The 25,250-nt window shown below is 43.1% G+C and overlaps 1 protein-coding gene across 2 annotated transcripts in view; it reads left to right on the top strand.

The window, feature by feature from the left end:
- The window catches only part of EFL1 (elongation factor like GTPase 1), a 128,039-nt gene that overhangs the window by 27,101 nt on the left and 75,688 nt on the right, over positions 1 to 25,250 (top strand). For both annotated transcript variants that reach the window (XM_006142658.3, XM_006142657.3), the window contains exon 14: positions 4,638 to 4,776. In XM_006142658.3, the coding sequence (XP_006142720.1) occupies positions 4,638 to 4,776 (139 nt within the window). The remainder of the gene's footprint in view (positions 1 to 4,637; positions 4,777 to 25,250) is intronic.

Raw genomic sequence — 25,250 nt, 5'->3', positions numbered from 1 at the left:
AATGATACTGTTTGTTTGTTTGTTTGTTTACTTATTTATTTTGGAGAGATTTTTGCTAAAGGGCATGTGTGCTCGCCAGACAGACCGAGAGAGAGAGAGAGAGAGAGAGAAAGCGAGAAATCACCCCCCAGGGGAGATGGCCACGCCGCAATTCCTTCTCCTCCATTCTCTTGGGATCTTGGGCACGCACGCAAACCGCAGTCGACTACGTGGGAGTCCAGAGACATAGCCATTACGCTAACTGCTGGTCCCAATACTGTTTATCGATAGCACAAATGATCTTTATTTCTGTAGCTGGAGCTCCATAAAACCAAATTCTAGGCCAGCTGGTGGCCTGGTGGGAAAGGTGGCTGGATCCCACACCACTGACTACCTGGTTTCAAGTCTTGGACTAGTGGCTTGGAAATCATGCCAGGCGTGTGTGCATATGTGCCCAAAATTCCAAAAGGAGGGAGAGAGAGAAGAGAAGGGATTGTGGTGTCACCATCCCCTACGGGGTGGTGCTTTCTCTCTCCCCCCACCTCCCACCCTATCAGTGCACGTGTTTTCTTGCAAGTTTTTTTTTTAAAAACTAATTTTAATCTACCTTTTGGGAAAAAGAAAGTGAAATATTTCATACCTATCCTAGGATTTTGCATTTACCCCATTGTGGTTTTTTTTTTATTTTTTTATTTTTTTATTGCTGCGTATTACGAGTTACGAATTTAGCAGCTTAAAACAGTAGATGTTTTGTTATCAGCAGCTTCTGTGGGTTAAGAGCTCCAGGCATGGCTTAGCTGGGTCTCATCCTCGGGAACCCACAAAGCCACAGTCGGTGTAGCCAGGCTGCCTTCTCATCGGGAGGATTGATGGAAGAATCTGCTCCCAGGCTCGCATAGTCGATCGCAGAGCTCCCGTCTGCACCTGTAGGAGTGAGAAGCCCAGATTCTTTCTGGCTGTTGGCTGCCCTCCGTCCCTAGGAGGTCACACGCAGTGGCCTGCTACTTGAACTTTCTCATCTTGGGGCTTTACTTCATCAGTCCATCCAGGAGACGCAAAAGCACATCCACCAAGACTGGATCCTGTGTGGGGCTACAGAGTCACGGGAATGACAGCTGTGTCCCCTTAGTTAGAAGTGGGCCTTGCAAGTCTCGGGAGGGAGGGTTACACAGGTGTGAGTTCCAGGAAGCAGGGACCCTGGGAGGACACCTTCAGTCTGCCTGCACATCCTTCTCTTGCATTTGTTTCTAGTTACACGCCTATGTAGATAGGCATTTCTGAAAATGGTATTGTTAGGTCTTCATGTTTCGGACTTCGTGTATATGGAATCGCACTGTAGTTATTCTTCATTTTTTTCTTTTTTTACTTAGCATTGTGAGATTACTCTGTTAGTGCTTGTTCTGTAGTTCATGTGCTGTTCATTGCTGCATAGTATTCCATAATATAAAGTTGCATTTTATTTACCCATTTTCCTGACATTCTGTATTTGAGATGCTTTCATTTTTTAATCTAAGTGATGCTGCCTTGAATGGTTTTGTACATACCTTCCTGTGAACACTTGTAAAAAATTCTAAGGAATACACCTGTAGTGGTATTTCCTGTGTAAGCTTTAGCTAAATTATTGATTCCAAATTATCCTCCAAAGTAGTTCTGATTTACTCCCAACAGAAGTGTTTAACAGTTCCACTTCCTCACCAACGTTTGGTATTGCTGGGTTTTTTAGTTTATGCCAATGTGATAGGTATGTCGTGGCATTTTAGTAGTTTTAATTTACATTTCCTTTATTATTCTTTTAATATGTTTATTGGTCTATCATCTTTTCTTCTGTGAAGATATCTCCTTGAGTCATTTTCAAATTTTTCTTTTTAGATTTTTGCTATAGGGTGCATGCACTTGCCAGAGAGACAGAAACAGAGAGACAGGAAGTGAGAAATCACCCCCCAGGGAGGATGGCCACACCATAATCCCTTTTCCGTTTTCCTCTCAGGATCTCAGGTACACACGCACATGTGCCCAGCGTGAGTTTCCAGCTGCCAGGTCTGGAACTTGAACTGCAATCAACTGTGTGGGAGTCCAGCAACCATTATGCCATGTGCTGGTCCCCATTTCCCACTTGTTCTATTGTACTACTATTTTTTTTTTAATAGTGGTTTCTAGATGTCCTTTGTATATTGTTTACTAATTCCTTGTCAGTTTTAAGTTTTGCAGATTTCTTCTCCAGTTTGGGGCATGTCTTCACTTTCAGTTTGGCATCCTTTAAAGGACAGAAGCTCTCAGTATAGTTGAAATCATCCGTTTTGCATGTTTCCTTACAGAGTTTAATGTTTTGCCTTCCATGTTAAATGTTTGATTCAGTGCTTGTATGTGGCATGAAAAGTATTTGATGTTATTTGATTTCATTTTTTTTCTATTCAAATTGTTCCAACATAATCAAATAGTTCGTTCGTCTTTATCTACTAATCAGCTGTCATTATCTCGATTGCACGTATACATTTTTTTTGATTTTTTTCTGTGTGTCCCTCACATCTCTATTCATTTCTAAGCGTTTTCACATCCAAAAGGCCTAATCCCTCTTACCTTGTTTTTCTTGCTGAATGTTTTATTTATTTCTGACTCTTTTCTCATTTATATAAAATTTATAATCAGTTTGTCAGAGTCTGTGGGAAACCCCATTGATGTTGATTGGAATTACTGCAACTAATACCTCCATTTGGCATGAATCCACATTTTGTCATCTAGCATCCTTCCGTCCGTGAGTGTATCGGGAGTGCCCATTTATTTAGATTTGTTTTATTGTTTCTCATTAAAGGATTGTCGCTCTCTCCGTAAGGATCTTCAGTCACTTGTTAGACTTGTCCCTCGCCACCTTATATTTTGTTGCTATTCTAAAAGTTACTGGTTTAAAAAAAAAATGTGTGTATCTATCTCTATATACTATGTATATATATACTATATATACAGTATACATATATAGTATATACGTGTAGTGTGTGTACATATGTATATACACTATACACAGTATCTATATATATATATGTAGTATATGTATTATTATAGTATATACCAGATGTAGTATATATTATATATGTAATACATATACTACATATATTGTGTATATGTATATGTATATTTACTATATATACTACATATATAGTGTGTGTGTGTGTATATATATATATATATATATGTACTTATAGACAGAGTTCATTGCTGATGGATAGAACAACAGTTAACTTTTGTATATTGATCTTGAGTCTTTGCCACCTTGGAAAACTGTTTTACTAATTATAATTTATCTGTAGATTAGTTTAAAAGGGCAGCCAAATTATCTAAATAATTCTGTTTCTTTCTATCTGTCCAGTCTTCGTATTTTTTTCTTTCTTGCCAACCTATCTTTAGAGGCACACTGCATATACATTTAGATGGAGCATGTGCCTGAAAGGCCTTTAGTTTCATTGGGCCCACCCTAACACAGGACCCTCCCCTCCCCGGAGCCTTCATGCATAGCCTTGCCTGTGTGACTTGTCAATCACTCCACGCCTGTGGTCTTGGTTCTCTTTGTAGCTGTTGTGTCCTAGCCACTTTTCTTCTTCATCCCACTGGCACAGCTCCTTGGGCCTGTGGGTACCAAAGTTACGTTGGTTGGTAGATTGAAATGCTCTCTGGGTTCCTGTATTTATATGAAAGATACATTCCAAAGAACATTCACAGAACTCAGAACTTGAATCATGCCAGACATGGTCTCGATGAGAATAAATACGATGTCAGCGTTCTCAGTCTGGCTCTGTGGCGTGTGTTTGCTGTGTGCGAACCCCGTGTTCTCACCAGTGTTTGCAGTACCTCACAGACGCTCTCTTCCAGGTTCACAGCATAGCCTATGACGGCAATTACTTGGCCCTTTTCATGGTATTTTTATTACTTCCTACTACTCCTCCAAAGTTACTCATCCGCATTACCCAGCACTAGCACCAGCTTCCGTTGAAGGCTTGAAGAACTTTATCACCTGAAAACAGTTTAAAAGACTGTAGAGATACCGAGTGTTGAATACGTAGCACAGTAGTCTCCGGAACTGGTTTGTGACATGATTCCCGTGAAAACTGGCCGGGGGCTTTGGGGATCAGTTCAAATGGTGCTTCCAGGTCACTACTTAGCCATGAAGCTTATATTAAGTGGGAATCTGGGCCAGCCAGCAGCGTGGTGGTTAAGGCAACCAGATTCCATATGGCCAGCTGCTTGGTTCAAGTCCTGGTCCTGGTAGCTTGAAAAACATGCTGGGTGCGTGTGCACGTGTGCTCAGAATCCTGAAAGGAGGGAGAAATGGAGAAGGGACTGGGGCGTGACCGTGCCCCAGTGGGCATTGACTTTTCACTTTCCTTCTCTCTTGTCTCCACCAAGCACACACACTCTGACAAATTCAAAAAGAAAAATGAAGTAGAAATCTAGACAACTTTTTAATGTTTGAGACATTTTAGTATTTCCAGTTTTATTCATAAAATGAGATTTATTTTTTTATCACACATTTCAAATTTGCACGTTTCGTTCAGGTTCACGGGGTAAGTGGCTGCACTGTACCTGACTGGTGAATACAGAGAGCTCTGCAGGTACCAGCTGTGTTTTCAGAGGCCCCCTGACTTGTCTTCATGTTTTTCTTTGTCCAGGTGCCACAAGGCTTCTCAGCTCCACTAGACGACCTCCCCCCGGTCCCTCATATGGCGTGCTGCACCCTGGAAAACCTGTATCTTCTGATGGGAAGGGAACTGGAAGATCTCGAGGAAGTCCCTCCAGGAAATGTGCTAGGTAGAGTGACGCTGCTGTTATGTCTGTACTCCATCCTGCGAGACGACCATACCTCTCATACTAAGCACGTAGTCAGAGTGTTTGAGGGAATTAACTTTGATCTCTTTTCTAGTCTGGCAAAGGTGTTTTGTTGTTGCCTGTCAGTAATAAGTTAGTACATTAGAGTAACCAGCATGTGGGTTAATGACTTGCTGAGCGTTACGGTAGCTCTGGTTTACACGTGTACCCTAGGTAATCTGTGAACCTCTGTCCTCAGCTGGGGGTTCTCTTCACTGGGGAATAGGAAGGGGACTCCCTACTCACATCAAGTCAGTGAGATGGCTACGACATCTCTGGCGTTACAGGTCTGATTCTAAATCGTTCGAAACGACTATATTCTGAAGTAGGGATCTGTTTAAACTTGTTACTCTTTTCCAGGGCTGTTTAAATCCTTTGAGTATTGTGTTACTGACAGCAGTTGGTATCTGTTCATGCCCATATAGTATAGTGTTCCTTATTTCTTTCCGGCTTATCACTTGCTTAATAGAAGTTATATTACTACCTGTTGGTGGGTTCTGAAAACAGTTTCAAAGATCATAGAGATCATAGGGTCATTGTCACCTACAAAGCTATTTATAGGGCAATGGCTTGGGCTGGGGATTCTCTTTAAATTTCAGGAAAAAAGATCTAGGCTATCAGTTCAGAAGTAAATGGCTTGTCTGAATTTTGTGAACTGTCACCCAAGAAGTTTGCCAAAGCATTTTGCCACTGCCCTGCAGAGATACATTCTTTTCTTTATTACTCATATTTCTTTGGCACTAAATGAGTAAAATTACTAGTTTCTCATCAGTGCCAGCTGTTCTTTCCCATTCCTCTGGAAAATATTAATGCTGTCGAACCTTCGCAATGAATAGAATTTAACGTGCTTCTGCAGCTGACTTTGTTCAAAAGAACACTGGAAAAAGTGTGGAAGGCAGCCTTCTTTTATTTATAAGCCTTCCTTCGCACCGGGCCACCCTGAGCTGCACGGAGGCCTGGGATTGAGTGTTTCACATCTTCAGGCCTCTAAGGTGAGGGGGAGTGGGGTTTGAATGACGTGCACATCGCCAGCTCACTCCGCGAGCCACGTTTGCCCGGTGATGCCCGGTGACGCCCGGCCCCTCCGTTGTGGCTCTGCTGCTTTACATTCGGGAGGTCGGCAGTCCCTCAGAAGGGTGTGGTGAGGAAGGAGCTGGAGCCCAGCCAGCACTGTGATTTGCCTTTTCGACTGACACATGCAGTAATTGGTTTCCTTCCGTTCATCCAAATCAAGTTAGTCCGTGTGAGTAGAAAGTATGAGTCTACCCAAATCCTGCTCATAGCTCTGCCACTGACTGCTCATAGGGCCTTAGGCCACTTCCATAATCTCGCTGGCCTTCCGTTCTCCCAGGTGATTGGCACAAGAGCAGTGATCACTAACATTTCTCTGGGTAGGAATAGAACAGCCACTTACAATTTTATTCTAAGAAGCCTATTTGTAAAATCCTAGGGATCTTATTATATTTATCATAGTTGTTATCTTGCTCTCCCTCTTTTTTTTTTTTTTTTTTTTTTGGAGAGGTTTTGGCCTTAGGGGATGTGTGCTTGCCAGAGGGGGAGAGAGAGAGAGAGTGAGAGGGAAAGTGAGAACTCACCCGCCAGGGGCATGGCTATCCTGCAGTCTCTTTTCCTTTATTCTCCCCCCAGGATCTTGGGCACGCACATGCACGCTCCGATGTTTATTTTTAAGCCCCCAGGTCCTACACTCCAACCACAGTCAGCTATGTGGGAGTTCAGTGACGTAACTGCTAAGCCATCTGCTGGTCCCTCTCTTATATTTTAAATATTAAGGACAAGACGTTAGGTCTAGCACCGTGGCACATGCTGTGAAGACGCTATCGAGGACCCATGGGGCCCCTGGGTTTAATTCCCAGACCAGCTTGGAAGCTGGCCACGGTGGTGTGCGCCCGTGCTCCCAGCTTCTTGAGAGTCTGAGACACAGGACTACAGCAGAATGACACCCTGTCCTTACATCGTGAAAATCTTCCCTGGATCATCCAGCCTCCCAGTGGCTGAAAAAAATTCTACATTGCAATTTTAAACTAGAAGCTATCTCCAAGGTTTCCTCTGGTTTTTAACTTTTCCTGCTTGTGTTTCTTGAAAAACTTTATTTAGTAATTAGGATACTTCTCCCCCTAGTGTTCACTAGAAGGAATAGCAGATATTTTGTTGTGGTTACATGGTGAGATTGATAACCTATTCCAGTGACTCCCTCAGAGCATCTTGAACTAGTTACCTACCTCAGAGTCATAGAATGACCTTTCTAGGCAAATTTCACATTGTTCATTGATTAAGAATGTGGAATATGTGTTAATGGTTTCCTAAGCCAGGGTGTTTACTACGAACAACTTTTCAAGGCTAGGATTGAAAGCAGGGCAGAAGAGGCCAGGGCGTCTGGGATGTGACCAGGTGAGAGGCAGACAGCCCACAGGAGGCCAGCTGGCCGCCCGGGTGCTGACGCTGCCATTCTAGCTCTTGGGTCCCTAGGTGAGTAACTGAGGCTGGGAATGTCACCTCAGGTTTTTTCTTTGAAATAGTTTGTCTTGTCAGATGGGTTCGAAGTATGAAGAATAAGTTGGCTGAATTTAGCTGAAATAATCTACGTGTTGCAGTAACCTGTCGCTCATGGCTTAAAACAAAGATGGCTTTTATTTTTGTCATGCTTCCGTACTTGGGGCATGTAGGTGGGGACGGTTTGTCTCTGTTCCGCGTCGCCTGTTGAGGTGGCCCAAAGCCTGGGGGGTTTAATCATATGAAGGCTCCGTCACTCATAATGCCCCAAGGCTGGTGCTGGTTGTGGCTGGGAATGGGGCTGAGGCCTTTTCCTTTGGCTGCTTGGCTTCCTTGCAGTGTGGTGGCTGGCTTTTCTGGATGGGCGTCCCGGTAGGGAGAACCAGGTGGAGGCTGTCTCATTTTTTTATGACCTAGCCTCCCAAGTCTTCAGCCTCTCTTCTGCCAAGTTCCGTTTACTGCAAGTGAGTTAGTAAGACTGATCCATTTTCATAGGGTGAGAACTAACTTCACCTTTAAATGGGAAGCAGGTCAGAGAGTGTGTGAGTGTGTTTGAAAACGACCACACTGCCAATCACAGTCTTGTTTCCTTTTGTACTTCAGCAGGCCCACGGCGGGACATGTGTCACCAATAAGAACAGAGATGTTCCGAGTGCTCGGGGCAGGCCTATCAACTCCCGTTGTCTTTACTCTTGTTCATTTAGAGAAAAAGCCATCATCCCCATTTAATAAGAAAACTGTAGAGAGAGATGTGATACCCATATGCTTTTCATCCAATATGATACAGAGGCAGGAGATTTATCAAGCGCAGATGAACATTTTTGTTGGAAAAGGAAATGAAAACACCGTACGGTATTCCTGGACAATTCGACGTTATATAGTTGAAGTCTAAAGGAAAGTTCTTTTATTGGCCCTTGAGAAATGCACATTTTACATTTGAACTCAGCTGTAACTCACTTAGAAAACTTACACATGCTGCTAAGTGTGGAATGGATTTTGTGGTCTGGAAATCGTTGATTTAAAATTTCAAATCATTTAATTTCAACCTGATATTTTTAAAGTTGGTATGGATGGGACCGGAGAGACCTCACCATGTTTAACACATAATAGTCTTTTGTTCAATTCCTTGCCAAAAATATCTCTAAAAATAAATGTTTGCTAGAGGCTCCTATTAAAATGTGAGGGGAAATTGAATTAGGATTCCAAATCTTTAGCCTTTTCATATACTCTTTTAGATCTCTTCCATATGGTTAAATCTTTAAAAGTTCAGGAATATATCCTGAGAGGAAACGTAGAATTTCTCCTTTCACAGCATGAGAGAAATAATAAATATTAATTTGCCTTTTTCTGAACTGATTTTAGCTCTGCCGTGGCTGGTTGCTGGGTTGATAAGAAGCCAGTGTCAGTAATCAGTGTGAATTGAATGAAAAGTGTTTGTGTGTGTGTGTGTGTGTGTGTGTGTGTGTGAGAGAGAGAGAGAGAGAGAGAATCCTTAGTTGTGTGGATAATCTAGGCATCAGAAACCTTTGAAGGGTTTTACTCACATTTTTTATTTAATTTATTTCAAAGGAAATCTCAACAGTATGTGGATCTTAACATTTTTTTGGGTATTTTTAGAATACTCAAATGTGCTCACTAGTGAATTTCTTTTAAGTGTACTTTATTATAATATCAACATTACCACTTGAAGAGCATCTTTATTTATTTGTTTTTAATTTAGCTATTGGGCATGTGTGCTCACTGAGAGAATGGAAAGTAGGCGCCGTGGGGCAGGGTCATGCCACAGTCCCCGCCACAGTCCCTCCTCCTCCAGCTCTCCCTCCTCTGAGATGTTGGGCCTTGTGCACGTACTGTCAGCGTGTATCCCGAGCCACCGAGTCCCCGACGTGAACCGTGCAGTCAGCCCTGTGGGATCCAGCCGTCTTACACACCACCCCACGGGCCGGTCCGAAGAGAACCTATTCTAATCAGTAGAAAAACTAACAGCCTTACTACTCACTTATTGCTTTAATAGTTTTAACTGATTTTAGTGGTTTTCCTATTATAGATATAATGATTTTCTTCTTCTCTTTCCTAATAGCTATGTGTCTTATTTATTTGTATATTCATGTTGTTTTTAAGAATATAGTAAGTAATAATAGTTATAGCTGCTACTCTCTTGTTTCTTTCTAACCTTAATGAAAATATTCCTAGTGTTTTAGTTTCGGGCTTGTGGGTACATGTTAATTTATGATATCTCTTCTTTATCGTACTAGGAAAGTGCTATTTAAAAAAAAAAACAGAACTCAGGAACAGATTTGAAGTGTATTCACGCATTCTGAGCATCTAAAGACAAAGTTGTAGTTTTTCTCCTTGGTATCATTGATGTCATGAATTGTATTTAATTTCTTGATTATCAAGATATCGTCTTGCATTGAAAAAAATACCGTTTGATCATTGCATGTCCGTCTGTCCTTCTTTTCTTTTTGTCAATTTTGCATGTGCTTCCCAGAGACAGAGTGAGAGAGGGCAAGAAAGAAAAAGTGAAGCAGCAGCCCCCTTCATTTCTCTTACCTTTTGGGATTCTGGACACCCCCACATGTTTTTCAAGCTTCTGGATCCGAGACTCAAACCGCACAGGCAGTCCCGTGGCGCTCCAGCCACGTTAACCTCCACACCACAGATAGGCCTGCGTACCCCTCTGGGATGCTGCTGGATTCAACTTACTAGGACTTTAGCTAGATTTTTAAAGTGTAATAAGTAAAAATAGCTGATTTTTTTTTTTTTTGTATCACAATACCAAACTGTTCACCTTTTCCACCGTCTAGAGTGCACTGATCGGCAGTCACTAGTACTTTCAGTTACTTACACAGATCGAAATCGTGTCATAAGAACTCCCTTGCGCTAGCCGTATTTTGGGTGTTCTATCCTACGTGTGGCTGGTGACTCCCAGAACGGCCGTGCTGTGCTCCACATGAGAATGATCTTTTCTTTGGACGTTTTGAAATTGTTCACTTGTACAACCTACTGGGCTGGATGGATTAAAATGTTGATACTTTTAGTCTGAAACACTTTCAGTCTTCTCATTCCTAATTCTGTAAGTTTGTATTTTCTCGCTGGATTTCTTTATGATACAAGGGTGTCTTTTTTTATTTATGTAATAGGTCTTAATATATGTTTAAGATTTTTAAGATGGCTTTCAGTATGGTGAAAGGCCACCATTAAGGCCCATTTGAAAATGCACATAAGCTAAATAAGAGTTATCTCAGGACCAGCAGGTGGCGTAATGGTTACAGCACCGGACTCCCACATAGGGGACCACAGTTTTGAGTCCCGGACTCGGCTGCTTAAAACTCACCTTGTGCATGTGTGCCCAAAATCTCAAGAGGAGAAGGGATTGCGGCATGACTGTCTCCCCCAGGGGATGATTTCCTGCTTTCTGTCTCTCTCCAGTGAGCACACAAAGCCTATAGCAAAAATCTAAAAGAAAGAAATAAGAGTTATCTCTTGCTGTAGGAATAACCCATCTTTTTTGTCCACATATGTACTTTATTTTATTTTTTTAGAGGTTTTCGCTATAGGGCGCGTGTGCTCGCCAGAAAGACAGAGAGAGACAGAGAGATAGAAAGCGAGAAATCACCCCCCAGGAGGGATGGCCATGCCGCAATCCCTTCTCCTCTATTCTCCTCTCGGGATCTTGAGCACGCACGGACATGCGCCCGGTGTGAGTTTAAGCCACCGGGTCCGGGACGCGAACCACAGTCGACTACATGGGAGTCCAGCGACATAGCCATTACACCAGCTGCTGGTCCCTATTTTTTAACGTTTAAAAAAAAAAAACCACATAATATAAATTTTATCATCATCCTAACCATTTTTAAGTATACAGTTTAGTGACATACTGTTTCTCATTTAAAAATTGATAGTTTTTATATTGTTTTATAACCTGTGTATTTTTCTCTTTAAGACAGTCCTTCCTCCAAATATTTACAGCTCTTACCCTCTTTGTTTAACTGCTCATTTGCTGGAACTCCCAGAATAATTTGAAATACTAGCAACAAGAATCTTTGTTTTTCTTTCCTAGGTTATAGGAATTTCTTACATAAGTATGTAACTTACAGAACAATTTTAAATAGTAGCAACAAGAATCTTTTTTTCCTCAAGTTATAGGAATTTCTTACATAAATGTGTGTGTTGCTCGGAGATTTGAGCTGGACAGCCTTGACAGTGAAAAGAAAGTATCTTCCTGTCTTTATTGGCTGGGTTAATTATTTAAATGTGGCTAGATGCCGAGATGTATAAAATGGTCTTTTCAACATCTTTCAGGTGACACATACGGTTTTTCTCTTTTGACCCACTTATGCCATAACTCATATTATTATATTTCTTAATATTTGGATAGGTTTGTATTCCTATAATAACATATTTGATGAGTTTATTTCAGGTTTGTTAGTGGAGTAATGAAGTCAGCTTGTTGGTAGCTTTGAAAAGATGTTTCTATTTCTAAGTTTGCCTGATCTGTAGTTTTTTATATATATTTTATATTTGTAGACTTTAGATCTAATCAGCTTTCTATTGGCTTCATGAAACAAATTATGGGCTGATTTCATTGCTTTCTATTCTGCAGAACAGTTAAAAGACAAGAATTTCTTGGTCCTTAAAATTAGTTGTGTCCGGTTTCTACCTGGGTGCTTGTTACCGTTCTGATTTCACAATGTCCTCGTGTGTTACTGTCCCTTTAAGGTTCTTTTCACGTGTCTTATGTCAACCTTGGCACTTTAGAATCTCGCAGATCATCAGGTTGCTTGCGCAGCTCCTTTGCTGGGAGACTAGTAGCAGAACTGGCTTATTAATGACACCAACAATTACTGTCTGTCAGGGCTTACTGGGTGCTACTGCACTAAATATTTGGGAGTGATTATCTTACTTACTTCCTGAAAGGAGATAGCTGCGCTTTTTTGAGGGGAAGAATTAACGTTTACAAAGATTAAATAACTTTTTTTTATAGAGTTTTTTATTTTGCTATAGGGCATGTGTGCTCACCAGAGAGACAAGAGAGACAGAAAGTGAGATACCACCCCTCTGGAGGGATAGCCACACCATAATCCCTTTTCCTCCATTCTCCTCTCAGAATTTTAGGCACACACACACACTCGCACCTGGCGTGAGATTCCAGCCTCCAGGTCCAGAACTCCAACTGCACAGACCATGTGTGAGTCCAGCAATGTAACCATTATGCCATGTGCTGGTCCCAAAGATGAAAGAACATGGTATTGTAATAATATATGCTAAGAAAGCCGAGATTCTCATCTGCACCTGTATCTGTGGTTATGTAATCTACTTTGTTTCTGTTTGTTTCTTTTTCTCTAGATCAGTCTTACTGATGCTTTGTTACACTGTGTCTTCTACCCGGGAAGAATTCAGTTTCTTAGTACATTAATTTATGGAGCATCTTTATTAAGTCTTCCTGCCTATCACAGATTGTTTTACATTTCTCTTTTACTTACACAAGTTGATTCATTTGCTGCTGCTTTTTTTTATTTTATTTTATTTTTTCGAGAGGATTTTGCTATAGGCCGCGTGCACTCGCCAGACAGACAGAGACAGAGAAACAGAAAGTGAGAAATCACCCTCCCCCCAGGGGGGACAGCCATGCCACAATCCCTTCTCCTCCATTCTCCTCTCGAGATCTTGGGCATGCACACATGCACACGTGCCCAGCGTGTGTTTAAGCCACCGAGTCCAGGACTCGAACCGCAGTCGACTATGTGGGAGTCCAGCGACATAGCCATGATCCCAACTGCTGGTCCCGATTCATTTGCTTCTTTTTCAGAAGCATTTTTGGCCTGAATCTTAGTACAAGTTTGGCTGATTTCTTTACTTTTGCATGTGGTATTGTTTTTTGTCATTCCTTGCAGTGCGTATGCACCGCTCCTTGAACACTCTCCAGCCAGTGGCCCGCATTTGCACGTTACACGTGACCTTGTCCACCACCTCAGATCGGATCGTTAGCATATACTTGGATAAAACATGTTTTGTACAGGTTAAGATGTATCTGCTAATTCTCCTTTTCAGTGACTGAAGTAATTACCTGTGATTATAAAACTTCGTTTCAATAGATTAATTAGTGTAGCTTCCAAACCTCAGAATGGTCAGCTTCTTAGAACCTTATGACGAACTATTCTCTATAGCCTAAGTTTACTTGCTAGCAAATGATCGGATTGAACCTTGAGTGAATTGGATTGTCATGAGGCTCTGGGCGAAAGAGAGGTAGGGAGTCCAGCGAATACAGTACAGACCTGGAGGTGTGAGACCGGCCGGAGTCGAGAGCCAGTTAGGGAGGTACTCAAGGCTGGTTTTATTTTTCTTGGGAGAGACTTTTGCTATAGGGCACGTGAACTCACCAGAGAGACAAAGTGAGAAATCACCCCCTGGGGGGATAGACGCACAGCAGCCCCGTCTCCATTCTTCTCAGGTTTTGGGGCATGCACGCACATTTGTCAGGCATGAATTTGAAGCTGCCCGGTCTGGGACTCAAACTGTGGTCAACCACATGGGAGTCCAGCGCCTTAGCCACTACGTACCTGCCGGTCCCAAGGCTGTTCTTCGACAGCTTGAGGCATCCCTGGGTGTAAGCGTGGGGGAAATGCCACTGAGACCACCTTCTTTACATGTATTAGGTTGGGTGGGAGGATACAGGGTTACCCACCAGAGAGCCACCTCCTACAAGCTTAGCTCATAAAGTTCGTGGCAATTTCTCCATTTGTATGATTTTGGCCCTACCACCTCTATTTCAGATACAGTAGTTGCAAAAGCAAGCAACTGTATTTAAAACTTACACAGAATTATGAATAGAGTATAGATCATATTCTGTTCCAAAGGTACACTGAAAACGTACTTGTGAGTCGAGTGTCTAATTATCAGCATAGTTGTCACGTCAACCCTGGCAGGCCAGGGAAGCCAGATCCTGGATTTTAGCTAAACTAAGAGGCTAGCAGTCAGATGTCAGTTATAGGAAGCAGGAAGGAGTGGGCATCAGAGGCCAGCCAAGGTCAGTTCAAGACACTAGTGGTGAGACATTTGACCTCTCTTTTCAGCACATGACGGGATGATGAAATCTAAGTTTTGTAAATGGTTTATTGTAGGTTTGGAAGATGTCCTTGATAGTTCACGAAATAGTGTTTAGTTTCCTCATTTCCTCAGGTACCTTATTTTGTTTAAAAAATAGCAGAAAGTAAAATGTTAAGTCAAGCAGCCTGGTGATTACCACTGGTTTCCTTGGGAAATACTATTATTAATTAATAGACCTCCAAAAGTCAAACGTACCAAAAAAGGGAAAAAAAAAAAAAGAAGTGAAGCACTTAATTATGAAGATTAAAGAACTCTTTTCCCATTTCAAACATCATGTAATTTATTTAAATGTAGTTCTTCTTACCTAATTAAAAAGTTCAAGTAGGCCATCCCAAAACATTCTGGGAAAAAGTACACTGTGTTGTAGCGAAGTTGGTCTGAAAGCCGTCCTCCAGTAACATGTGCGGGAAACGAGTGTGGCAGCCGTTTCTAGCTGACCGTCCCTCCCATACCTCCTTATTCAGAGTGACAGAGATCCAAAACGTGGGGTAGCTTCTTTAAGTAAAAGCAGAGGTGATCGATGGAACTAGTTTCCCTGGGAAGCGTGGGCGTGAAACTCCTGAACGGTCAGCCCCGATGCCGGGGCCCCACTCCAGACTTGGGCTGCAGCGCTTCTCCAGCGGTGGACATTCTGGGAGAGTGGCGGAGGCAGAAGCTGTGGTTGCACGTGGAAGGAGGTACAAAGTTCTCTGTGGGAAACGTGTCCACTTAGCACACAATGCCAAGAAGCAGGCAGTAGATTCTGTTTGGGTTCTTCTGGTGCAGGCCACATCCCTGGTCAACAGAGCCATGATGTGTGCGGGGTAGATCCAGAGGGAAGGTTTAAATGACTCTTTCGCAGATTTTTTTTTTATTTTAAAAAATTTACCCGAGGGCATGTGTGCTCTCCAGAGAGAGACAGACAGATAGACACAGAGAAAGCACCCGCCCCATGGAGCATGGTCATGCTGCCTTCCCTTCTTCTCCATTTCCCCAGCCTGTTGGGATTTGGGGCATGCATCCACACATGCCTGGCATGTTTTGCAAGCTATTGGCATTGGGATTTGAACCACAGTTCACCATGTGGGGCCCCTTAACTACCAGGCCATGGAACTGGCCTTAGAATTATTAACTGTAAAAATAGGTATATGTATTCTAAAATGATAGGCTGAAAAAAAATTGTGATTCTCCATCGTAAAGCAGACAACAGACTTGCAATATACTTTGTTTCTTAAAACACAAATAACGTTGATTAATTTTTTAAGCTCTCAAGTGCAAGGAAAACTCCTCAGTTGAACCGCTGTAGTTGTGTAAAGGGCAGTAGGGGTGGAAAGCACATAGGTTCTTACTAAGACGAAATATGTTGTGGTCTCTTAAAAAACCTTAGGCCTTTTTCCAGTCAGCTTACCTTTTATGAGGGAAGAGGTCCCCTGTCTTGTAGATGAGCACGCTCCGCTCAGACCTTCCTAATCCGTCACATGGAGGACTAACTGCAGATTCCTTAAGGACCGAGCCTTGTAAGTCTTCATGCTTAATTGTTCCTGGTGAAGGTCTCTTGGGTGTTAAGTGACTATTTATTAGCTCAATGGATGGTGAATTAATCACTTTAATAAGATCACTGAGTTTAGGTGAGAGAATACATAATAGAAGCTATTCAGTGTTCGTTTCTTAGTTATTTCTTTGAAGTTTAAAATACTCTCAGGTACGTAAGCAACACAGAATTAGAGAAATGCTTCTTTTTTAAAAAAAAAAATTTATTTCACTTTATTTTTTATTATTTTTTAATTTGACCAGAGAGAGAGAGAGAAAGCAAGAGAGGGAAAGCGAGAAAGCAAGCCACCAGGTCCGGAATCCTAGTCCAGTGCCTTTAACCACCTGCCGGCCCCAGGGAAACGCTGGTTTAGGATTGAACACATTTGCGTTTCATCATAAATGTATAGAATTCGGTAGGTGAGAGCAGACTCCTTTGTTGATCTGAGCATTTCTTACTAAAAACGGCAAGGCCGTTGGTGGCCGAGAGGCAGAGCTCTCCTGAGTCTCTCAGCTCTTCTCTGTGGTGGTCCAGTCCACAGGAGAGGCCTGCCCCAGGCTGTGCACGACCGAAGCTGCCCAGGAGCCACTCGCAGCTGCTGCGCGGTCTCCTGAGCTCAGGGTGCTCCCAGGGAAGGCAGCGCTCGGCTGCCTCGTAACCGGCAGAGCTTGGCTGCCTCCGCCGTCTTTGACAGTGCTCTCGGAGTTGTGCTGTGAGTGACTCAGGCTCCACAGATACTTTCCCCTCCCTTTTGAAAAATTCTCTTCTCTGCCGTGTATTTTGGCAGCTGCACTCTCCCTGGCATGGTTCTTTGAATGTTTCAGGTCATAAAACTCTCAGGTGTTTTAACTCTCTAAGCTCTTCTGAGGCATGGAGCTGGTGACTGGTTAGCTAGATGTTCAGACCTGTGGTTTCCCAGGGGCATGGGTGTGGTGTCAGCATGGGCACCCTGTGGGCCCTCTCTCTATCTGCACAGTGCTTTTGGAAGCATTCAGACAGCCAGCGGTCCAGAGCCCACCTGACAAACGCGAATCCCATCGCTCTAGAGATCTTCTCCCATAACCAGGAGCTTTAAAAAGCGGGCCTCGTGCTGCTCACACACAGGCACCAGCAGCGCAAGATAGGACCCCGAGAGGCCCAGAGCGGGGCCCACCCAGGAGCGTCGGCGCTGTCTCTGAAAGCCCAAGTGCTGACCTTCCCTCCCACCAGCCTGGATCTGGGCCAGAGTTTGGGCTGAGTCCGCCCTCTGAAGCCCTCATGAGATAATAAGGGCATCCTCAGCCAGTGGTTCTGGCTCTTGCAAGGGCCACAGCTGCACTGATATGAACACCAGGGGGCAGCCTTTCCCACCGATTGTCATCAAATCGGAAAACAGGAACAAAGACTCTGGTTTCTCTGTGAGCTCAGCACCAGGGCCCACGCGTGAAATACGAAGCGTCTCACTGTGTCTGTGAAGAGTACTGGGTGAAGGGCGTGTGAGCGCTGACTAGGTTTCCTGCGTGGCCGGGCTGAAGTGTTAGCGTGACCCAGGATTCCTCGTGTAGACGGCATCACCCTGCCCAGTGCATGCACGTGGCAGGCCGGCCTTCGGGATTATTGGAGGCTTAGAGATGACCCAGTCGTTACTGTGCTAAGTTGGAATCAGTCCGGCTGACTGTTCGGACCTGAAAGATCATTTCGAGGCAGTCATTTAAATTTATTTTGGCCCCTTTTCTTCTCTTTCCTGTTGCTCCTGTTTCTCTTGCAAAGATTAAAAGGATTATTTGAGGGGTGTGTGCGATTATTTATTTATTTATTTATTTATTTTTGGCTCTGGTTTTCTCTTCATCTTGGAAATTGAGTTATAACTCCTTTGGTTGTTTCTAGTTGGAAAAGCATTATTCTCAAAATATATGCTACTTAGTGGGCAATGAAGCAGAATATAAAATACCCCTACTCTGCTGATCCCCCATGCAATAGGGAGCGCGCTGTCACTAGTCGTGTTTAATGCTTCCCAGATGGCTGTTTGCTAATTTATAGCAGTTCAGCACTTAATTGCGTGAGGATCATATTTCAAAGGATGTCGGTCTATTGACTCAAGTACAGACCTTAACTAAAAGTTGCTATTCCCCCCCCCATTGTTGTATCTAAATTCATCCTATTATTTGAGTCTGTAATGGCTGGAAGAAATCAGATACGCGTTAAAAATCAAAGGTACACTTACCCTATCCCCTGGGAACGGTGGTGGGGTAGAAAGAGGAACATTTTCTTTTGGGTCTCAACAGAAACAGCAATTAGTAGATTTATTATAGAATAGTGGCTTTTCTTCAAAGCCACAAGCTTTCAATTTTTCCAGAATGACAGTAGTAAATTTTCATTTCCTAAAACAGTTTACATCATCTATTTTGTTACACTTGCATATCTTTTGTTGACTGATACTAATAGGGATGAAAGATACGTTGAACTAGATATAGCCAACATTGATTTAGCATGTATGACATGCCAGGTGTTCAGCGAATCACTTTTGTTTACGCCTTCTTCCATTAAGCTTCACAGCAAACTTCAGTCATAAACTTATGATCTTCATTTTGCAAATAAAAATAATGAGACTGAGAGAGTTTCTAACTTGCTTGATCAATTATACTACCCCAGCCATGCCTTATTAGCTGTGATTTCCTGATGTTGTGTAGCTAAGATTATCTGAAATGCTTTAGTTACTCAGTCTCCTTACTCTCTGACTGTTAAAAATGAAAACAAGCTATAATGATTTTTTAATTTTTTGTTGTTGTTGGAGAGGGTTTTTTTTTTTCTTTTTTGCTGTAGGGCGCATACGCTCGCCAGAAAGACAGAGACAGACAGAGAGACAGAAAGCGAGAAATCACCCCCCGGGGGGTGGCTACACCACAATCCCTTCTCCTCCATTCTCCTCTCGGGATCTTGGACACACAATCACATGTGCCTGGTGTGAGTTTAAGCCACCGGGTCCAGGACTCGAACTGGGGTCGACTACATGGGCGTTCAGCGACATAGCCATTACGCCAACTGCTGGTCCCAGCTATAATGATTTTTGACAGTCTGCTTATAGAATCGTTGGAGTTCGTAGTTCCTGTGTGCAGCCCTTTCTGCTGTAACTAAAGAATCAGCGACTCAAAGAGGCTGGGGCTTCTCCAAGCGTGGGCACGTGATATTGAGAGTTGAGACTAGAACTCGGGTCTGTTCTTCATTATACAGGAGAAAATCCTTGGCGAGGACAGGAGGAGAAATAGCAGCTCCTCAGAAAGAAGGAAGAAGCTGGCAGTGTCCTGAACGCAGCACGATTTTCATACCTCAGTACATGCTCTCTCTTCTCCTCGAGTATTCTTTTTTCTTTTTTTAAAAATTTTTTTAATAGACAGGTTTTTTTGTTTCTTTGTTTGTTTGTTTGCTATAGTGTGTGTACGCTCACCAGAGAGACATCCCCTCAGGGGGAGATGGCCATGCTGCAATCCCTTCTCCATTCTCCTCTCAGGATTTTGGGCATGCACACATATGCGCCTGGCGTGAGTTTTAAGTTGCCAGGTCTGAGACTTGAACCACAGTCGACACCATGGGAGTCCAGCAGCGTTACTCCATCTGCTGGTCCCTCGAGTGTTCTTTCTTTTCTGCCTGGTGGAGACAGACTCAAGACCCATCTTAATTACTGCCTCCTCCCTGAAGCCAGCTGCTCCAGGCAGGTATATTTTGTGCCTTCCTTCCTTAAATTCCTATTCTTTTCTTACATTTCTCTTAGAAAGTTTAGTCCCTTACATTGGCTGTGTTCGCCGTTGGTGTCCCTGAGCTCCTGGAGCAAGGAGCCTGCCTCTCGGGCATATCTCTGAGGCTGAGCCAGGGCCCTGTACAGCTGGGCACTCATTACAAGGGCACGTGTTCAGTTGTCGGTGGGAGTGACGCAGCTGAAGACCGCGTGCATACTTCCTTCTGAGCACAGAGATGGAATAGAATCTTGAGCAGGAGGGAAATGGAGTCTATGGGAGTTGATGGAAATATTCTTAGATCTGTTCTTTGCTCGCTGACCATAAGTTTACAGATTGTATATGGAAAGACGGAGGGTGTACAAATCACAATGAAAAAGTGCAAGTCCACTCCGTTAGGAAACTTGGCTTTGCAGGCTGTGGTCACCAGCCTCCTCCTTGTTCCCAACTTTGTCGCTTCTGATGTTCAGTGTAGTCACTAGGAACTAATTTCTCCAAGGGACCTAAGTAGTGTAGAGATGTAGAACTTGGCGTGAAAAAGTAGGCGGGATGTGTGTGCATGTATCAGTGTGTGTCTTTCACCTGTAGATACGTCCCTCTGCCCGGACGGAGTTACCGCAGTGCTGTTTATAGCTATAAGAGTTTGCAGGTAATATATTGTGCTGTTGATCTCATGCAGATCTTTTATTTTTAAAGAATTATATCTTTAATTTAATTTATTTATTATGATTCAATTTGACCAGAGAGAGATGAGGAGAGAGGGAGGGAGAGTGAGAAAGCAAGCCACCAGATCTGGGACTCGAACTGTGATTGGTTATGTGGGAGTCCAGTGCCTCAACCACTGTGCCGTCTGCCAGCCCCGTCTCACTCAGATCTTTCAAAATATCTCTACTCTTTGGAGTAAGTGAGTGTTTTCTGGATTTGAGTATGGCCCCATCAAAAGTCTGATTTATGCATAAAATTGCAATATGTCTATAGATTTGTGGGAAAACAAACTTGAAAAACAATGCCCCTTATGAGGTTAGACAAGTTCTTTTTTGGGGGGAGGGTAAGAGAAAAATTTTTGCTGGAGGGTGCATGCACTCACTGTAGAGACAGAAAGCGAGAAATCACCTCCCCGGGGGGATGGCCACACCACAATCCCTCATTCTCCCTTCTCGTCTCAGTATCTTGGGCACGCACTCACACGTGCCCTGTAACATGAGCTTCAAACCTCCGGGTCTGGGACTCGAATTGCAGCAAGCCTCCTATGAGGGAGTCCAGCGATGTAACCATTATGCCATCTGCTGGTCCTAATGTGAGACAGGTTCTTAAACCAGGTTTGTTCAACCTCTGCTGAAACACACAACTTTTTTTTAAAGACCCAAACAGGCAGTATTTGAATGTATTGATATTGAACTCTAAATGGTAAAAAAATATTGCCAAAACCCAGAAAATCACAACCATATTTAAATTTATTTTAAAATATGGCAAAAAAAAAAAAAGAAAAAAAGTAGCAGATCTGTAGCTCTGTCCTCTGTGTTCATCATGGAATGTTTTTTGTATATCCTGTTTTATTTTCTGTTTTCTTCAGTATGACTCATTAATTTTTAGATTCTGGAACCAGGACTACAGGGAAGTGGAAAGGAAGCTGAGCATCTGAGTCCATTAGTGCCATCCCTCTTTTTTAGTAAAGCAGAATATTTGTTTTTTTCAACTGCGGAGACCACCGCCCGGTTTCCTCAGGGCGTCCTGGTTTACGCCTGTTGTCCTAGAGAAGTTATTAACAGTACCCCCTTTCACTCTCGAAGATCCTCGTTTGGACGGTGAATTCTATGTGGATACTCTGCTGATGACTGACAGATTTGTCGTCAGCCATTTTTTATGCTCTGATTTTCCATGGTTCTTCACTGGACTTTTTTTTTACCTTTCTGTTAGTTTCAGTTCTCTAATGTTTTGGAAGACATATCCTATTCCTATTTCAGTTAATAGCTGCCTTTTGTGCTTTTCAAATTATTCTTTAACCATGAGTCAACAGTATAATGTATCCTTTGTATACCACTGTGGCGTGTTGGTGAAGGCTCTGGACTCCCCCATGGCCAGCTGCGGTTTGATTCCCAGACCTGGCAGCTTGCTTGATCTCTCTCTGTCTCTGTCTCTCACTCCTGTCTCCCTCTTTCCTCTGTCTCTGTCTGGTGAGCACATATGCATTATAGTAAAATTTAATACATAAAATTAAATAAACAATACTTTAAAAAAAAAAGATTTAAACTCATACTTTTTAAAAATGGTACCTGATTCCATTTTTAGTCTCTGACAGTGTCTAGTAATGTGCTTTGTACAGACTAAGTGCTCAAGAATCATTTATGGACTGAATCTTGGGAAACAGTTTGACCTTACGAAACAAAAAGTGAACTTGATCTAGTCTAGCACAGCACAGGTGCCTGCAGGTGAAGGAGCTGGGATTGAGTTGGGGCTAAGGTTCCAGCTAGCCCGACAGCACTGCTGACCAAACCAACTTTGGAAGAGATACCGATTATATTGCCATGTTACCTGAGATCTCCCAAATGACTGTTCAGTAAACTCCTTTTCAACTAAAGTTTTTCCTCTAGAATTTCACTGATGCTAAATATAGCGGCAAGGGGGTTTCCTAGTGCCAGGTAGAGGAGAGAGTTCCTTGGCTCGGCTGCTGTGGCCACGGGCACGGTGGGCACTGTGATCTGTAGCTGGAAGGCGGAGGGCCCAAGCTGGGTGGGAGAGACCAAGTGGGTGATAGGGTGAGGGGCATGCGAAGAGTTTTCCAAAGAGGCTGAAGATTTCTGCTCCCATATGCAATTAGTTGAGCCTAAAGAGTTGGTACAGTAGACGTATCAGGTTGCGAGAAAGTGGTGACTGTTTTTCTACGCATGCTACATTATGACTTTCCAACAACCTAATAGTTGCAGAGCTAGATAGATTCAGTAACAGTCACTTATGAGGCAGAGGAGGGAAGAAGGTTATTTTTATGGTTTAATTTTATTATCTATTTATATAAACACATACATATGTATATTTGTCAGAAGGCCTATGTGTTCACCAGAGAGATTTGGGGGAACTCACTCCAATGGGGCATGGTCTCTCTGCGGCCCCTTCTCTCCCTTTTCTCTATTCTGTCAGGATTTTAGGTACATGTACCCAGTGTGGTTTTCAAGCTGCCGGGGCCAGGATTCGAACCATGGTTGGTCATGTAGGAGCCAGCTCCTTCAAGCGCCAGGCTACAAGGCCAGCCTGAGAAGGACCAGTTTTAGAATTTACATGGTGAAATAAGTCCTGTGCTCTGGTAGACAGTTTATAGTTCCCATTAAAATAAGCCTTGCTTTGCCAGATTTCACTCTGGCCAAGCTGAGTACCTCCAAGTTTAAGGACGAGTCAACTGTTCTCACATGTAGTAATGTCACAGCTTCCCATGAATTAAAACTAGAAAACAGAAAAATCTTTGTGTTCAGAGTACAGAAGTTATTTACCTGCAGAGCTGAATGGGGATATAATATATAAGGAAGGCTATGAATAAATTGAGCACAGATAGTCTCCAAATCCTAAATTACTGGATAAATGTTTAGCTTACTGTGGAACACTTGACAGTGCTCAGTAAGTACTAGTTACATCTGTTTCTCCAGCAAGGCCTCTCTCAACTGTATTTGTTCATTAAATTCTCTATTCCATTTTCTTTCTTTTTGGAGAGGTTTTTGCTATAGGGTGCATGTGTTCGCCAGAAAGACAGAGAGAAACAAAGAGACAGAAAGTGAGAAATCACCCCCCAAGGAGGATGGCCACACCACACCCCTTCTCCTTCAATCTCCTCTTGGGATCTTGGGCACGCGTGCACACGCGCCTGGCGTGAGTTTAAGCCACCGGGTCCAGGACTCGAACCACGGTCGACTACATGGGACTCCAGCGACATAGCCATTACGCTAACTGCTGGTCCCTCTATTCCATTTTCAGGATGTAATAGATATATACCATAGAACAATCCTATTATGTTGGCTTCTATTTAAAATATATATACATACACACACACACATTGGGAAAGTCATGACATATTTTCTCTGCAAAATGCTTCACAATGTTCCCTACTACCCAGTAATTCAAATTTATTGTTTTAAAAGTAGTACTTTTTTTTTTTTAAAGTTTATTTTTTTTTCTGGGCAAAAAGACCCCTTGGCAGGGTCTTGCCTTGCTGTAGTCCATCTCCTCAACTTTCCTCCAGCGAGGGTCTTGGTGCTGTGGGTGCAGGTGAAGTGTTCAAGTCAGCCTGAGATACGAGCCCCAGGCCTGCCCAAGCTCTAGAATCGCACGGTGGTGGCCGGTCACCTGTACCACCACAGCTGGACCCATAGAAACCCGGGCAGTAAGGAAGTGTCAGAGTCTCCTCATCTCTGCACTTCTCTGATAGAAGCCTCGATAGCAAATGAACATGGTTTTCTTTGTAGCACACACATGCACGCGCTTTTTTTCTTTTAGCCTCTTCCCATCGTCTGCTGTGTAAAAGTGATGCTGGCTGGAAGAGCAGTTTGATGCGGTCAGCAGCTGTGTCCTGCACTCCTGCTCACAGTGTCCAGGCACTGTGCTCCAGTGCGTGCGCGACCTCTGTCCCGGGACAATTGATCACATTCTCTTCTGACACATTTTTACATTCATTACTTTATCAGTTCTCCTGGGCTTTCCACCTTGTGGTGTTGTAAAACCCAAGCAAGGTAATTTTTATTAAAGCATTTAATTAGTTAAGCACAAAGCAGTAAGATATGACCACAGTGATTACGAATAATTGCTTATCTATGAGGAATTCTAATTTTTGTCTTTCCGAAAGACAAAAATCATTATTGTAGTAGTTTCTGCACATTTTCGTACTTGATGAAAATTTCTGTCATTACTTTTGGATGCAGCCTACCTAACCGTCTTTGCTTCAATCATAATTTTATTTTTTTTAAGAAATTACTTTTTGGGAACCAGCAGTTAGCATAATGGCTATGTCGCTGGACTCCCACGTAGTCGACCGCAGTTCGCGTCCCGGACCCGGTGGCTTAAAAGTCAGGCCAGGCGCGTGTGCGTGCGTGCCCAAGATCCCGAGAGGAGAATGGAGGAGAAGGGATTGTGGCGTGACCATCCCCCCTGGGGGGTGATTTCTCACTTTCTGTCTCTCTGTCTCTCTCTGTCTGTCTGGCGAGCGCACGTGCCCTGTAGTGAAAATATCTCCAAAAAAAAAAAAAAAGAAAAAAAATTACTTTTTAAAAAATTTTTTATTTTAATTTTTTTATATACATTCAGTCACATTATTTAGGTTACAAAGTGAACATTTCAATATGTGAACATTTCTCCCCAGTCCAGTTGATCAAAATATCTTCAACTGACATCACCACAGCTCCCCATCCCGTCAGTGCTCTGCCTCCGTATCCCTCCTCCAAATGTCCTTCCTTAGGTCCCGCTTCTCCACACATACCACATCTGGCACTAACTCCCATCTCTTGTGTTTGTACAACCTTAGGTCAATCAGTTTCAGTCATAGAGTGCAGACACTCGGTATATATTAAGTGGGGACATACAGTGTCTCTCCTTCATAG

The sequence above is a fragment of the Tupaia chinensis genome, unplaced genomic scaffold (assembly GCF_000334495.1).
Source record: "Tupaia chinensis unplaced genomic scaffold, TupChi_1.0 Scaffold000078_1, whole genome shotgun sequence".
Lineage (NCBI taxonomy): Eukaryota > Metazoa > Chordata > Mammalia > Scandentia > Tupaiidae > Tupaia > Tupaia belangeri.
The sequence above is the reverse complement of the archived record's forward strand: the minus strand, read 5'-3'. Positions and strand labels throughout refer to the sequence as shown.